Below are 17,651 nucleotides of genomic sequence, written 5' to 3'. Positions count from 1 at the left end.
GTTTCTTCCACCATGATCTTAACTATGATCTTCTCATAAAGACCCCTAAGAAAGTTATTTTATTTTATTCAGTTTCCTTCTAGTTATTTGACTTATTTCCATTATGACCTTAACCAATACCAACATGTTCCCATTAATTGGTTATTAAAGTTAAAACAACGACATGTATCTTTTAATTTAGAATGATGGAATTTCTCTCGCATGGAGCAGCACCTCTGCAACTGCAACTACCTCCGGTATTAGTCCTAACACCTCTGCATTTAACTGCAGCGTTAGTCGATTGCAGCACGACTGTTAGTTTTCCACTACTAAGTAGAGCACTCGTGCTTGGCCATTCTTTTTTTTGTTTTTGTGAAACGCTTGCCCATTCTGGTATATAGTGCCCCTGAAACAACACACCTATGAACCATCCTTCCTTCTCCATGACGTGTGAGCTTGGCAGCTCAAACATCTGAAATTGGTACTAGAAGTCTCTGCCAATCTCAAACATGTAGCTAACTCAAGTATTTTGTTTCCTCGGTTGTTTTATCAAGAATGGGTTTGGGTTGGAAGACTTTCATCATACCACAGGAAAGGAGAACATACTAGACGTGGACGATCTCTGCTGTTGAGTGTTAACCCCTGCAGGATCAGATTTGTTGGAACCATCAGAATAAACCACCACCCCAGATCTCGGTTCCGGAAGCCGATTGCGGATTGGAGCAGAATATTTGTGGTAACACCGCCATGTTGTCCATTTTTTGGGCGCGTGACAGATTTTGCTGGACTGCAAAGTGGAAACCGGGCTTGTCATGCCGATGAGTGAAATGCGCCACTAGTGCACGAACTCAAATTAATTGCACATTTTGACCAACAACTGGAGAAGTGATTGGTTTAGCCCCACAACTCGTTGATTTGATCAAATAAGGCCAAAACCGGCCTGACCGGGAAAAAAACCGGCTACGTAGATGCTATGTCATCGTCCCTTTAACTACCATGAATTCACTATTTTTTATGGGGGTCTATTTGCAAAGTGGCCGGGTTTTCTTTCACAAATCATGATAATGTCATTTGGAGTGAAAAGGTTCTAAAAATTTGTGTTTCCTAGGACTTGAACCTTGGTCGTACAACATAGACAATGCCTCAGCAACCACTGGAACAACAACGGGTATGTATATATAATATTAAAACGTTTGTTCTAAGGATTTGAACACAGGCAGTCTAGTTTAGAAATTGGCTTCCTGACCAATACACCATGAAGCAATTCATGTTCCAATAGGCAGCCTTTTGCTATACATGTATATACACTATGAAGTGATTTATGTTCCAATAGACGGAATATATAAAAGTAATATATATACATCTTGTCGACAATATAAAATGTCACATTCAATATATAACTCACACTTCAGACAATATATAGAACATGACTTCAATGGCAATAGCATTCGTAAGGCAACAGTCAAGTGAAACATAAGGAGAGAGATCGCCTGATTGAAAAACGATCGGATGGGAATGCCTGATTTTTCTCTCTCTCCTGATTCTACGTATAAATAGATCCTCTGGGCTGCATTTCGGTGTGCAAACCTGGTGTTGTTGTAGTGGTCATTGAGACATTGCATATTCCTAACAGGTGAGGTACAATTTTCTAATAAAGTACTTTTTCACTCCAAACGACTTTAGCATGGTTTATGAAAAAAAACCAGGCCACTTTACAAGTAGACCCCTGTTAAGAATAGTGAATTCACGAGCAGTCAAAGGAATGATGACATGGCATCCATGTGGCCGTTTTCTTCCCTGTCCGGCCGGTTTTGGCTTTATTTGATCAAATCAACGGGTTTACGGACTAAATCCGATCACTTCTTGAGTTGTTGGTTTAAAGTGTGCAATCAGTTTGAGTTCATCGACTAGTGGCGCATTTGACTCTCATGCCGACGGTCTGCTTGTTAGAAACTCTGCTCTTTGAGGCTTTGAACTGCAGGTCGCAGGCGATTACATAGGAATAGGATCTAAGCAAACACAAGAACTGAACTTGATGCCAGTAACTAACTGAAATTCGACACTATTGCTAGCTGAACCTTAGTACATACACGCGGCAGGATTAACCAACAAATTCCTCCTTCCATATCTACATTACCGAACAGGTGCCCGGCTCCGGCCGCGAGCATGGGTACCCGCACGCCTCGACCGCGGCTGCAGGGTAGTGCTGCTGCCCGTAGAAGACGTTCACCGGCGCCGGTTGCGATGGGTAGTAGTAGCCGTACGGGTAGGAGTACCCCGAGTGCGGGTAGTGTTCGACCACGGCGGCCGCCGGCTTCTTCGGGTCCTCCTTCTTGACGTCGCCGACCTGCAGCAGCTGCGCGTGGCCGACCTTCCTGCGAAGGGCGCTGGTGAGCTTGACCGAGTCGACGCCGTGGCCGACGACCACCACCTGGTCCTTGGCGTCCCCGGCCAGCGCCACCGAGTCCACCCCCGGCGTGGCCGCCACCAGCGCCAGCGCCTTGGACCGGCACCTGCTGCTCGCCATCTGCACGGCGATCACGATCCTCTGCGTCATTGCTGGCTGGCTGCTGCGTCTGGTTGTGAGTGGAGTGGAGGTGGAGCTTGCGGTGGGTGAGAAGCAGAGTGCCCTTCGCTGCAAGGATGCAATCCGTATATATAAGGCCAGAATCAAAGAGGTTGGGCGAGCGAGAAAGCAGAGTAGCAGCTTCGTTGGAGGTTTCCACACTGATGAAGACGCGGTGCAGCAAGAAGACTTGTTTTGTTTATACGACTTGGGCTTTTAAACTCACACTCACTGCGCTCTGTCTCGTTGCCTCGGACGCGTTGTCAGTTTTGTCCCGTTGCTTGCCAACCACGGGAACTCCACTTGTACTCATACTACGGTCCTGTTTGGATATGAGTTGGAGGTTAGAGTTAGATTCTAACCCTAAATTAATTCTAATCAAAAAGGTATTTGAATGACATGATTAGATTGACAATAAATGTTCTTTCTCAACCATTTGGCTACTTTAAATCCTATTTATTGAGTATATGTGTTGTGCATATTTATGTATTGGGTTCACCTCCTAGTTGTCTTGTATAGTTAAGGTCATAGCCTACTCCTGTACATCATATATACGCGCGTTTGCACTTGAGGAATACAACACATAATTCCCACATCATACATGGTATCAGTTTTTTAGAGTATTTAACAAAAAACTACCACAATTCATGGAACCGTGCCTATAAACTACCACTTTACAAATTTGTGCGAAAAACTACCATTTTTTCACTAATCTTTGACTAAAAACTACCATGTATAAAAAGTGTCCGATTCAACTTGTTTAAACTCAATTATGACGAGTTGGCCCACACGTCAGTATAGAAAAAGCAATCAGCCCCCCAGCTCGCCCATCTCGCCGGGAAGGCACAGGCACGCCGGCAGCCCCCACACGCTCCAATGCGAGCAAGATGGCCGGCGGCGGAGACACTACCGCACTAGCTGCTTGTGTACGGTGTACCCAACACCGTCGGAGTTGCCAGGCTAGCTAGCCATGGCCATGCACTACCGCTGCTCGTTGCGGTCGGAGCTGCCACTTGCCAGGCCAAGCTGCGTAGCGGCCCTGCTGGCCTCGCTACATGCTGCCGCGAACCGCGTCGCACCTGCTCGCCTCGTCCGTGCAGCGGTGACGCGCCGCCGCTGGCCGCCATGCTCTGCCGTGAGCCGCTGGTCGCCGCATGTACCCCGCAGGCTTCGTCGACTGCGTCGGGAGGACCTCTCCCCCTGCGACGACCTTGCCGACCTCGCCGGCGCCGCCAGCGTTTCCCGCCTCTGGTGCAGGTTCGGACCACCTCCCCCTCTTTCTCGCACGCGCTCCCTGGTGGCTGCCGCGCCCCGCAAGTCTCGCCGCCTGCGCGTGCCGAGCTCACCGCATGTGCCCGCTGGTCGCCAGGTGGGGAAATCAGTCGATGAGAGAGAGGGAAGGGGAAAAAGCAGGAGGTACGCACGCCGCCGGCGACGACGTCTGGCAGGAGGATGGAAGGTTTGGCGCCAGCCGCTCCGGCCACACCAGCTCCGCCATGAACTCAGAGGAGGCACGCGGGTCACCGGAGAAAGAGATCGAGGCGGCGGTGGTCTTCACCGGAGAAGGAGGCGGAGGACCCGATTGCTTTTTTGAAGAAAAACTAGGGACCCGATTGCATTTTTAGCCCGTTTATGTGTGGGGTCGGGCAGTCAGATTTGCGTTTAACCCAGGTAAAGCGAGCAGTTTTCACACTTGGTAGTTTTTTGTCACGGATTAATAAAAAAGTGGTAGTTTTCGGTACAAAATCGTAAAGTGGTAATTTCCTGTCACGTTTCCGCGAATTGTGGTAGTTTTTGGTTAAATACTCCCGTTTTTTAGGTTTTCTCCTTGCTTCCGCCGCCGCCGCCGTGTGCCTCCCTCCCCGCTAGCCGCGCGCCTCTCGCGCTGCTGGCCGCCTCCCGATCACGCCTGCTGGCCGCCTCTCGCTCGCGCCAGGACACCTCCCCGCTAGCCGCCAAACAAAGCCAGCCACCGATCGCGCCTGCACACTTCCCCGCTAGCCGCCAAACCATTGATCGTGCATGCACACTTTCCCGCTAGTTGCCAACAAATCAATCGCAGAGCCTGTTGATCACTACCCCAGCTCGCTAGCACACATCGCCGCCCGCGTTCGCTAGCTCCGAGCCGCTCCACCAAGCAGCCCCCGCCGCTTCGTGTCGTAGCTGTCTTTTTCCTCTCAGTTTTCGCCGCAGCAACCGTGCCGTCTCACCCTTGCGATGTCGTCCGTCATCTCTTCCACGTTCATCAATTCCAACCCGTTCGCCAACGCCAACCCTCCTAATGTGAACGTTCTTCGCAACCTGAACATCTTCGAGCCGGTGCCGGTTCGTCTCTTCCAGACGAACTCCTCCTACTACACGTGGATGACGTATTTTCTCCTCGTGTTTCGGGAGTATCACCTCATCGACCACATGGACGGCACCGTCGACTCCAGCCTCGTCCCCAGTTCCATGACTGGTCCACCATCGACACCACGATCATCCGCTGGTTTTTCCTCACCATCTCGCCGGACCTCTTCCAGACGGTCATGGCGGACGGTGACGATGCCTGCGACATGTGGACCAAACTGAACGGGCTCTTCATCGACAATCAACTCCAGCGTCGTGTTTTTTTGCAGCAAGAGTTTTTTGGGTGTCACCAGGACAACGCCTCCATCGACGACTATTGTCGCCGCCTGAAAACTCTCGCTGACGAGCTCCGCGATATTGGCGCGAAGATCGATGATGACCTCCTCCTCAGCACGCTCACCGCCGGGCTCAACAAGGACTTCGGCAACGCCGCGGCGAATCTCAGCCTCATCCCCAACCCGTCCTTCGCCAAGTTCGTTGCGTATCTCCGCTTGGGGGAGCGGCGGATGAAGCAGGTGAAGGCGCGGGCCATCCACACCGCTCTCGCCGCCGGCACCACCCGCGGCGCCTCCGCGGCGCCTCCCGCCGCCCCGACCGCGCCCCCTTCGCAGCGCCATCCGGCGCCATCCCCGGCGTCGCCGCCGTACCCGGCCACCCAGCAGTCGGGGCTACTCCCGCTGCCCTATGGGCTGCCTGCCCCTCCCGCCGAACGGCGCTGCGGGGGTCGGCGCGGTGGGGGCCGCCGCGGTGGTCAGCAGCAGCAGCCGCCGGGTGCCGGCCAGCCACGTCAGCAGCAGCAGTAGTTCCAGGTGCCCCCTCCGTGGGCCTCCGGCTACAACCCGTGGACCGGTGTCGTTCATGCCTACACCATGCCGGTTCCACGGGCTCCTGCACCGACCCTTCCTGTGCCGCGCCCACCGACGCATCAGGTGTACTACGCGGCTCCGCAGTCGTACGGAGGATACCCACTGCCGCAGCTAAGTGGCGCCTACGGTCTCCCTGCGACCCCGACGCCACCCTCGCCGGCCCTGCCACCGGCTCCTTGGGATCCGGCGCTCCTCGCCGCGCTGCACACTGCGCCTACACCGAACAACTACACTGGAGGCGGTGATTGGTACATGGACACCGGGGCTACGGCTCACATGTTTGCTCATCCTGGTAATCTTGCCTCCTTCACTCCCATCACCACCGAGCGCCGCATCATTGTTGGCAACGGTTCCACCCTCCCTATCACACATGTCGGGCACACTTCTTTTCCTTCTAATTCCATGCCTATTACTTTGTCTAACATACTTGTCTCACCTCATCTTATTATGAACTTTGTTTCCGTTCGTTGTTTAACCCGTGAAAATCCTGTTACTGTTGAATTTGACGAGCTTGGTTTTTGTGTCAAGGACGCTCGAACCAGGATGGTACTTCACCGATGTGACAGCCTCGACGAGCTCTCTCTGGTGCATCCGTCGTCCACCTCCACCACTGCACCGGTTGCTCTCTCCGCCGGCGTCGATCTCTGGCACGCTCGTTTGGGTCATCCTAACCCCGTCACACTTCGTCATATTCTTAGGAGTTTCAGTTTCAGTTGTAATAAGATAGAGGATCACACCTGTCATGCATGTCGTGTCGGCAAACATGTTCGCCTCCCGTTTAGTAACTCCACCACCATAGCTTCTTTTCCTTTTCAGTTGATTCATAGCGATGTGTGGACCTCTCCGGTTCCTAGTAATTCGGGCTATTTATATTATCTGGTTATCCTTGATGATTATTCTCACTATGTGTGGACGTTTCCTTTACGACGAAAGTCAGACACACTCTCCACTTTGACGGCTTTTTAATCCTATGTCAGCACGCAGTTTGGGCGTCCCATTCTTGCTCTTCAGACTGACAATGGAAAAGAGTTCGACAACCTTGCTTTCCGCACTTTTCTGTCGCACCACGGCACATTTTTTTCATCTCACATACCCGTATACTTCACAGCAGAACGGTCAAGCCGAACGCGTCCTTCGCACTCTAAACGACTGCGTTCGCACGCGCTTGTTCCATGCTAATGTGCCGCCTCGTTTTTGGCCAGACGCACTCGCTACTGCTTCACTTCTCCTTAACATTCGCCTTTGCCGCCCACGGTGGAACTATGCACCTCACCATCTTCTCTTCGGTACGCCCCCATCTTATGATGGCTTGCGTATTTTCGGGTGCCTTTGCTATCCTAGCACTGCCGACTCCGCTCCTCACAAACTCGCACCTCGTTCTGTCGCTTGCATTTTCATCGGCTACCCCTCTAACTCCAAGGGATATCGGTGCTACGATCCCGTCTCCCATCGTGTCTTCACTTCCCGGCACATTTACTTTGATGAGCATGTGTTTCTGTTTCAGGAGGTACCCCCGGCTATTCCTCCCGCCACCGGTGACGCGGGCTCTTCGATGCCTGTCCCAGGGCGCTCGCGCGCCTCTCTTAGCCCGCCCCCTGGCTTTGAGGCGCGCCCCTCGCTTACGGTGCCTCCTACAGCCGCGACATTGGCGGCCCCGACGCCCCCGACATTGGCGCCCCCAGCCCTCCCCCCCCCCCCGGCGCCCCCCTCGGCGCCCCCAGCACCCTCGATGTCGGCGCCTCCCCCGGCACATGTGGCCGGTGTGGTCACCCGCGCCCGTACGGGCGTCCTTCGGCCGAGCTCTCGCTACGCCTCGGATGACTATGTCCATGCGGCATCCACCTCTGAGTCGTCCCCGTTGCCGTCCTCCGTTCGAGTTGCTCTTCGTGACCCGCTCTGGATGGCTGTGATGCAAGAGGAGTTTGACGCCCTGTTGCGCAACCGGACATGGCAGCTTGTTCCCCGTCCCCGGCACGCCAACATGATTACCGGGAAGTGGGTTTTCAAACACAAGCTCCGTCCTGATGGTACCCTTGATCGCTACAAAGCGCGCTGGGTTGTTCGTGGCTTCTGACAGCGTGCTGGCATCGACTTCACCGACACCTTCGCTCCGGTCGTCAAGCCCGGCACGATACGCACGGTTCTCCACCTTGCGGTCTCCCGTGCTTGGCCGGTGCACCAGATGGACGTCTCGAACGCCTTCCTTCATGGTCACCTCGAGGAGCAGGTCTTCTGCCAGCAGCCCACTTGGTTTGTTGACCCGGTGCTTCCCGACCACGTGTGCCTGCTTTCGCGGTCCTTGTACGGACTCAAGCAGGCTCCGCGCGCTTGGTACCAGCGCATCACGGCGTTTCTCCACCAGCTTGGGTTCCGCTCTACCCGCTCGGACGCCTCGCTCTTCGTCTATCATCAGGGCTCTGGCATGGCCTACTTGCTGCTTTATGTCGATGACATCATCCTGACGGCATGTAAGGCTGGCCTTCTCAGTCAGCTCACGGCTCGTCTTCGCGCTGAGTTTGCCATCAAGGACTTGGGTCCTTTGCACTACTTCCTCGGGGTCGAGGTGGTGCGCCGTCCGGATGGCTTCTTCCTTCATCAGCGGAAGTACGCTCACGAGCTCCTGGAGCGCACCGGCATGCTTAACTGCAAGCCTGCCGCTACGCCTGTTGATACGAAGGCCAAGCTTTCTACCACGGATGGTTCTCCTGTTTCGGATGCTGCTTTCTACCGATCTCTCGTTGGTGCTCTCCAGTACCTCACTCTGACTTGACCGGAGATCCAGTATGTCGTGCAGCAGGTGTGTCTTCATATGCATGCTCCTCGAGACGTTCACTGGGTTGCCATCAAGAGGATTCTCCGCTATATCTGTGGCACTATGGATCTTGGCGTCACGCTTCATGCCTCCGCCGACACCACCCTCACCGCCTACTCCGATGCAGACTGGGCGGGCTGCCCTGACACTCGTCGCTCCACAACGGGCTATTGTGTCTACCTTGGACCCTCACTTATCTCGTGGTCGTCCAAGCGGCAGCCTACGGTCTCTCGTTCCAGTGCTGAGGCCGAGTATCGTGCGGTGGCCAACGCTGTCGCTGAGTGTTCGTCGCTTCGCCAGCTGCTTCAGGAGCTCTCTTGCCCTGTTGACCGTGCCACGATGGTCTACTGCGACAACGTCTCGGCGGTCTACCTCTCCGCTAACCCGGTGCATCATCGACGGACCAAGCATATTGAGTTGGAATTCATTTTGTTCGGGAACAGGTGGCCCTTGGCCATATTCGTGGTTTACACGTTCCTACTTCCCAACAATTCGCAGATATCATGACCAAGAGCTTGCCTACGGCGTCATTTGAGGAGTTCCGGTCCAGTCTTTGCGTCAGCCGTGGTGCCGCTTGTACTGCGGGGGGGGGTGTTGAGTATATGTGTTGTGCATATTTATGTATTGGGTCCACCTCCTAGTTGCCTGGTATAGTTCAGGTCGTGGCCTACTCCTGTACATCATATATACGTGCGTTTGCACCTGAGGAATACAACACATAATTCCCACATCATACACTATTACTTGCCGGATTTGGCGGAGCGAGGCCGACGGGGGCGGGCCAGGCAAGGAGCCGCGACTACTTACTGGCGGGCGGACGGACCGCGGGAACACGAGGGGGTTGGAACGGGAGGATAGGGCGGGGCTGCTTACCAGCGGCGAACGGAAGCGCGGATACGGCGGGACGACTTTGTTGGAAATATGCCCTAGAGGCAATAATAAATTGGTTATTATTATATTTCCTTGTTCATGATAATCGTTTATTATCCATGCTAGAATTGTATTGATAGGAAACTCGGATACATGTGTGGATACATAGACAACACCATGTCCCTAGTAAGCCTCTAGTTGACTAGCTCGTTGATCAATAGATGGTTACGGTTTCCTGACCATGGACATTGAATGTTGTTGATAACGGGATCACATTATTAGGAGAATGATGTGATGGACAAGACCCAATCCTAAGCCTAGCACAAGATCGTGTAGTTCGTATGCTAAAACTTTTCTAATGTCAAGTATCATTTCCTTAGACCATGAGATTGTGCAACTCCCGGATACCGTAGGAGTGCTTTGGGTGTGCCAAACGTCACAACATAATTGGGTGGCTATAAAGGTGCACTACGGGTATCTCCGAAAGTGTTTGTTGGGTTGGCACGAATCGAGACTGGGATTTGTCACTCCGTGTAACGGAGAGGTATCTCTGGGCCCAATCGGTAGGACATCATCATAATGTGCACAATGTGACCAAGGAGTTGATCACGGGATGATGTGTTACGGAACGAGTAAAGAGACTTGCCGGTAACGAGATTGAACAAGGTATTGGGATACCGACGATCGAATCTCGGGCAAGTATCGTACCAATAGACAAAGGGAATTGTATACGGGATTGATTGAATCTTTGACATCGTGGTTCATCCGATGAGATCATCATGGAGCATGTGGGAACCAACATGGGTATCCAGATCCCGCTGTTGGTTGTTGACCGGAGAGTTGTCTCGACCATGTCTGCATGACTCCTGAGCCTGTAGGGTCTACACAGTTAAGGTTCGATGACGCTAGGGTTATAGGGAATAGATGTATGTGGTTACCGAATGTTATTCGGAGTCCCGAATGAGATCTCGGATGTCACGAGGAGTTCCGGAATGGTCCGGAGGTAAAGATTTATATATGGGAAGTCATCATACGGTCACCGAAATAATTCGGGGGGTTACCGGTATTGTAGCGGGACCACCAAAGGGGTTCCGAGGGGTCCACCGGGAGGGTCCACCTGCCCCGGAGGGCCCTATGGGCTGTGTGTGGAGAGGGACCAGCCCCTTAGTGCGCTGAGCACCTCCCCCCTAGGGCCCATGCGCCTAGGGTTTAGGGGGAACACTAAAGGGGGGCGCCCCTTGCCTTGGGGGGCAAGGCAACCCCCCTGGCCGCCGCCCCTCCTCAGATTGGATCTGAGGGGGCCGCCCCCCCTCTCCCTTGCCCCTATATATATGTGGGGGTGGGAGGGCAGCCGCACCCAAGTTCTGGCGCAGCCCTCCCCCTCTCCCAAGTCCTCCTCTTCTCTCCCGGTGCTTGGCGAAGCCCTAGAGGATTGACACGCTCCTCCTTCACCACCACGTCGTCGTGCTGCTGCTGGATGGAGTCTTCCCCAACCTCTCCTTCTCCCCTTGCTGGATCAAGGCGTGGGAGACGTCATCGGGCTGCACGTGTGTTGAACGCAGAGGCGCCATTGTTCGGCGCTTAGATCGGAATCAACCGCGATCTGAATCGCTGCGAGTACGACTCCTTCATCCGCGTTCTTGCAACGCTTCCGCTTAGCGATCTACAAGGGTATATAGATGCACTCCCCTTCCCCTTGTTGCTAGATTACTCCATAGATTGATCTTGGTGATGCGTAGAAAATTTTAAATTTCTGCTACGATCCCCAACAGTGGCATCATGAGCTAGGTCTATGCGTAGTTTCTATGCACGAGTAAAACACAAGTTGTTGTGGGCCTTGATTTTGTCAATTTACTTGCCGTTACTAGTCTTATCTTGATTCGGCGGCATCATGGGATGAAGCGGCCCGGACCGACCTTACACGTACTCTTACGTGAGACAGGTTCCACCGACTGACATGCACTAGTTGCATAAGGTGGCTAGCGGGTGTCTGTCTCTCCCACTTTAGTCGGATCGGATTCGATGAAAAGGGTCCTTATGAAGGGTAAATAGAAATTGGCATATCACGTTGTGGTTTTGGGTAGATAAGAAACGTTCTTGCTAGAAACCTATAGCAGCCACGTAAAAATTTGCAACAACAATTAGAGGATGTCTAACTTGTTTTTGCAGCATATGCCTTGTGATGTGATATGGCCAAAAGGATGTGATGAATGATATATGTGATGTATGAGATTGATCATGTTCTTGTAATAGGAATCACAACTTGCATGTCGATGAGTATGACAACCGGCAGGAGCCATAGGAGTTGTCTTAATTTATTTATGACATGTGTGTCAACTTAAACGTCATGTAATTACTTTACTTTATTGCTAAACCGTTAGCCATAGTAGTAGAAGTAATAGTTGACGAGACAACTTCATGAAGACACGATGATGGAGATCATGGTGTCATGCCGGTGACGATGATGATCATGGTGCCCCGAAGATGGAGATCAAAAGGAGCAAAATGATATTGGCCATATCATGTCACTATTTGATTTCATGTGATGTTTATCATATTTTACATCTTATTTGCTTAGAACGACGGTAGCTTAAATAAGATGATCCCTCGCAATAATTTCAAGAAAGTGTTCTCCCTAACTGTGCACCATGGCGAAGGTTCGTTGTTTCGAAGCACCACGTGATGATCAGGTGTGATAGATTCTAACGTTCGAATACAACGGGTGTAAGCCAGATTTACACACGCAATACACTTAGGTTGACTTGACGAGCCTAGCATGTACAGACATGGCCTCGGAACACGGAAGACCAAAAGGTCGAACATGAGTCGTATAGAAGATACGATCAACATGAAGATGTTCACCGATGATGACTAGTAAGTCTCATGTGATGATCGGACATGGCCTAGTTGACTCGGATCATGCATCACTTAGATGACTAGAGGGATGTCTATCTGAGTGGGAGTTCATTAAATAATTTGATTAGATGAACTTAATTATCATGAACATAGTCTAAATTGTCTTTACAAATATGTTATAGATAAATAGCTCACGTTGTAGCTCCCTGTTTCAATACGTTCCTAGAGAAAGACTAAGTTGAAAGATATTGTAAGCAATGATGCGGACTGGGTCCGTAGTCCGAGGAGTGTCCTCACTGCTACACAGAAGGCTTGCGTCTTTGATGCACCGCTTGATGTGCAAACCCCTACAACGTCATCTGTGGATGTTGTGAACACCTGACAGACACATCCTGATGACTACTTGATAGTTTAGTGCACCATACTTTACGGCTTAGAATCGGGATTCCAATGACGTTTTGAACACCATAAGACATATGAGATGTTCCAAGAGCTGAAATTGGGATTTCAGGCTCATGCCGTGTTGAGAGGTATGAGACCTCTGACAAGTTCTTTTGCCAACAAGATGGAGGAGAATAGCTCAGCTAGTGAGCATGTGCTCAGAATGTCTGGGTGCTACAATCACTTAAATCAGGTGGGAGTTAAACTTCCAGATAAGATAGTGATTGATAGAGTTCTCTAGCCACTATCACTAAGCTACTAGATCTTCGTGATGAACTATGACATGCAAGGGATGGAGTTGATCCCGGAGCTGTTCGCGGTGCTTAAGACCGCAAAAGGTAGAAATCAAGAAGGAGCATCAAGTGTTGATGGTTTAACAAGACCACTGGTTTCAAGAAGGGCAAGGGCTAGAAGGGAAATTTCATGGATGGCAAACCAGTTGCCGCTCTAGTGAAGGAACCCAAGGTTGAATCCAAACCCGAGACTAAGTGCTTCTATTGTAAGGGGAATGGTCACTGGTAGCGGAATTACCCCAAATGCATGGTAGATAAGAAGGCTAGCAACTTCAACAAAGTATATACGTGTTATTAATGTGTACCTCACTAGTACTCCTGGTAGCACCTGGGTATTGGATACAGGTTCAGTTGCTATTATTGGTAACTTGAAGCAAAATCTACGGACTAAACGGAGACTGGCTAAGGGCGAGGTGACGATGTGTGTTGGAAGTGTTTCCAAAGTTGATGAGATCACCATCGCACGCTCCATCTGCCTTCGGGATTAGTATTCAACCTAGATAAATGTTATCAGGTGTCTACGTTGAGCATGAATATGATTAGATCATGTTCATTGCAATACGGTTATTCATTTAAGTTAGAGAATAATGGTTATTCTGTTTACATGAATAATACCTTTCATGGTCATGCACCCTATGTGATGGTTCATTAAATCTCAGTCGTGGTAATACGCATGTTCACGCCAAAAGATGTAGAGTTAATAATGATAGTACCACTTTCTTGTGGCACTGCCGCTTAGGTCATATTGGCATAAGATGCATGAAGAAACTCCATGTCGATGGATGTTTGGAGTCACTTGATTTTGAATCGCTTGACACATGCGAGCCATGCCTCATGGGCAGGATGACTAAGGCCCCGTTTTCAGGTACAATGAAACGGGCAAGTGACTTGTTGGAAATCATACATGTTGATGCGTGTGATCCAATGAGAATTGAAGCATGCGGTGGATATCGCTATTTTCTCATCTTCACTGACGATTTGAGTAGATATAGGTATATTTACTTAATGAAGCACAAGTCTGAAATGTTTGAAAAGTTCAAGCGATTTCAGAGTGAAGTTAAGAATCATCATAACAAGAAGATCATGTTCCTATGATCTGATCAAAGGGGGATTTTCTGAGTTATGAGTTTGGCAATCACTTAAGACATTGTGGAATTGTTTCGCAGTTGAAGCCACCTGGAACACCACAGCGTAATGGTGTGTCCGGACATCATAATCAAACCTTATGAGATATGGTGCGATCTATGATGTCTCTTACTGATCTACCACTATTATTTTGAGGTTATGCATTAGAGACAGCTGCATTCACTTTAGATAGGACACCATATAAGTCCGTTGAGACGACGTCGTATGAACATTGGTTTGGCAAGAAACCAAAGTTGTCGTTTCTTAATGTTTGGGGCTGCGATACTTAAGGCTTCAGCCGGAAAGGCTCGAACCCAAAAACGGACAAATACATCTTCATAGGATACCCAAAGGTAACAGTTGGGTATACCTTCTACCTCAGATCCGAGGGCAAATTGTTTGTCGCTAAGAAAGAGTCCTTTCTCGAGAAGGAGTTTCTCTCGAAAGAATTGAGTGGGAGGAAGATAGAACTTGATGAGGTTGTCGAACCTTTACTTCAACCAGAGAGTGATGCAACACAGAAAGATGTTTTCCGTGGCGCCTACATCTGTTGAAGAGGAAGTTAATGATAGTGATCATGAAGCTTCGGATCAAGTTCCTATCGAACCTCATAGGTCGACAAGGATATGTACTACTCCTGAGTGGTACGGTAATCATGTCTTAGATATCATGTTGTTGGACAACAATGAACCTACGAACTATGGAGAAGCAATGGTGGGACCGTATTCCGACAGATGGTTAGAAGCCATGAAATCCGAGATAGGATCCATGTATCAGAACAAAGCATGGACTTTGGTGGACTTGCTCGATGATCGGCAAGTCATTGAGATAAATGGATCTTTAAGAAGAAGACGGACGTGGACGGTAATGTACCGTCTATGAAGCTCGACTTGTGGCAAAGAGTCTTTTCACAAGTTCAAGGAGTTGACTACGATGAGATTTTCTCACCCGTAGCGATGTTTAAGTCCGTCGGAATCATGTTAGCATTAGCTGTATTTTTCGATTATGAAATCTGACAGATGGATGTCAAAACAAGTTTTCTTACCAGTTTTCGTAAGAAAAAGTTGTATGTGATAAAATAAAAGGTTTCGATCCTAAGGATGCTAAAAGGTATGCTGGCTCCAGCAATCCTTCTATGGACTAGAGCAAGCATCTCGGAGTCGGAATATATGCTTTGATAGAGTGATCAAAGCTTTTAGGTTTATACAATGTTTGCTAGAAACTTGTATTTACAAGAAAGTGAGTGGGAGCATTACAACATTTCTGATAAGTATATGTGGATGACATATTGTTGATTCGAAATAATGTAGAATTTCTGGAAAGCATAAACGGTTGTTTGAAGAGTGATTTTCAAAGGAAGACCTAGATAAAGCTGCTTACATATTGGGCATCAAGATCTATAGAGATAGATCAAGATATCTGAGGATACTTTCAAAGAACGCACACCATGACATGTTTTTGAAGGAGTTCAAAATAGATCAGTCAAAGAAGGGATTCTTACCTGAGTTGTAAGGTGTGAAGTTGAGTAAGACTCAAAGATTGACCACGGCAGAAGAAAGAGGAAGGACGAAGGTCGTCCCCTATGCTTTTGTCATAGGCTCTTTACGGTATGCCATGCTGAGTACCGCACCAGATGTGTGCCTTGCCACATGTCTGGCAAGAGGGTACAAAGGTGATCTAGGAGTGGATCACCAGATAGCGGTCAAAATTATCCTTAGAGGAATAAGGAAATGTTTCTCGGTTATGGAGGTGATAAAGAGTTCGACGTAAAGAGTTACGTTGATGCAAGCTTAACACCTGTCCGTATAGCTCTGAGTAGAGATACCGGATACGTATAATGGAGCAACAATTTGGAGTAGCTCCAAGTGGAACGTGGTAGCAGCATCTACAATATGACATAAAGTTTTGTGAAATACATAGGGATCTGAATATTGCAGACCCGTTGACTACAACCTCTCTCACAAGCATAACATGATCAAACCCAGAACTCATTGAGTGTTAATCACATAGTGATGTGAACTAGATTATTGAGTCTAGTAAACTCTTTGTATGTTGGTCACATGGCGATGTGACCTGTGAGTGTCAATCACTGGCGATGTGAACTAGATTATTGACTCTAGTGCAAGTGGGAGACTGTTGGAAATATGCCCTAGAGGCAATAATAAATTGGTTATTATTATATTTCCTTATTCATGATAATCGTTTATTATCCATGCTAGAATTGTATTGATAGGAAACTCAGATACATGTGTGGATACATAGACAACACCATGTCCCTAGTAAGCCTCTAGTTGACTAGCTCGTTGATCAATAGATGGTTACGGTTTCCTGACCATGGACATTGGATGTCGTTAATAACGGGATCATATCATTAGGAGAATGATGTGATGGACAAGACCCAATCCTAAGCCTAGCACAAGATCGTGTAGTTCGTATGCTAAAGCTTTTCTAATGTCAAGTATCATTTCCTTAGACCATGAGATTGTGCAACTCCCGGATACCGTAGGAGTGCTTTGGGTGTGCCAAACGTCACAACGTAATTGGGTGGCTATAAAGGTGCACTACGGGTATCTCCTAAAGTGTCTGTTGGGTTGGCACGAATCGAGAGTGGGATTTGTCACTCCGTGTAATGGAGAGGTATCTTTGGGCCCACTCGGTAGGACATCATCATAATGTGCACAATGTGACCAAGGAGTTGATCACGGGATGATCTGTTACGGAACGAGTAAAGAGACTTGCCGGTAACGAGATTGAACAAGGTATCGGGATACCGACGATCGAATCTCGGGCAAGTATCGTAACGGTAGACAAAGGGAATTGTGTACGGGATTGATTGAATCCTTGACATCGTGGTTCATCCGATGAGATCATCGTGGAGCATGAGGGAACCAACATGGTTGTATCCAGATCCCGCTATTGGTTATTGACCGGAGAGTTGTCTCGGCCATGTCTGCATGACTCCCGAGCCCGTAGGGTCTACACACTTAAGGTTCGATGACGCTAGGGTTATAGGGAATAGATGTACGTGGTTACCGAATGTTATTCGGAGTCCCAGATGAGATCCCGGACATCACGAGGAGTTCCGGAATGGTCCGGAGGTAAAGATTTATATATGGGAAGTCATCATACGGTCACCGGAATAATTTGGGGGGTTACCGGTATTGTACTGGGACCACCAAAGGGGTTCCGGGGGTCCACCGGGAGGGTCCACCTGCCCCGGAGGGCCCTATGGGCTGTGTGTGGAGAGGGACCAGCCCCTTAGTGGGCTGGGCGCCTCCCCCCTAGGGCCCATGCGCCTAGGGTTTGGGGGAACCCTAAAGGGGGGCGCCCCCTTGCCTTGGGGGGCAAGGCAACCCCCCTGGCCGCCGCCCCCTCCTCAGATTGGATCTAAGGGGGCCGGCCCCCCTCTCCCTTGCCCCTATATATGTGTGGGGGGTGGGAGAGCAGCCGCACCCAAGTTCTGGCGCAGCCCTCCCCCTCTCCCAAGTCCTCCT

General features: G+C 50.0%; 1 protein-coding gene across 1 annotated transcript; it reads right to left on the bottom strand.

Annotated features, from left to right (window-relative positions):
* Positions 1-1,903: 1,903 nt before the first annotated feature.
* Positions 1,904-2,597, bottom strand: LOC123085261 (disease resistance protein Pik-1). The gene has a single exon (XM_044506911.1). It carries the CDS (start codon positions 2,534-2,536, stop codon positions 2,108-2,110), a length of 429 nt encoding a protein of 142 aa, XP_044362846.1. The 5' UTR covers positions 2,537-2,597; the 3' UTR covers positions 1,904-2,107.
* Between the last annotated feature and the right edge of the window lie 15,054 nt (positions 2,598-17,651).

The sequence above is a fragment of the Triticum aestivum genome, chromosome 1A (genome assembly GCF_018294505.1).
Source record: "Triticum aestivum cultivar Chinese Spring chromosome 1A, IWGSC CS RefSeq v2.1, whole genome shotgun sequence".
Classification (NCBI taxonomy): Eukaryota; Viridiplantae; Streptophyta; class Magnoliopsida; order Poales; family Poaceae; genus Triticum; species Triticum aestivum.
The sequence above is the reverse complement of the archived record's forward strand: the minus strand, read 5'-3'. Positions and strand labels throughout refer to the sequence as shown.

Coding starts and splice junctions, on each gene's coding strand:
- LOC123085261 (XM_044506911.1), bottom strand. CDS start 2,536: ATGACGCAGAGGATCGTGATCGCCGTGCAGATGGCGAGCAGCAGGTGC.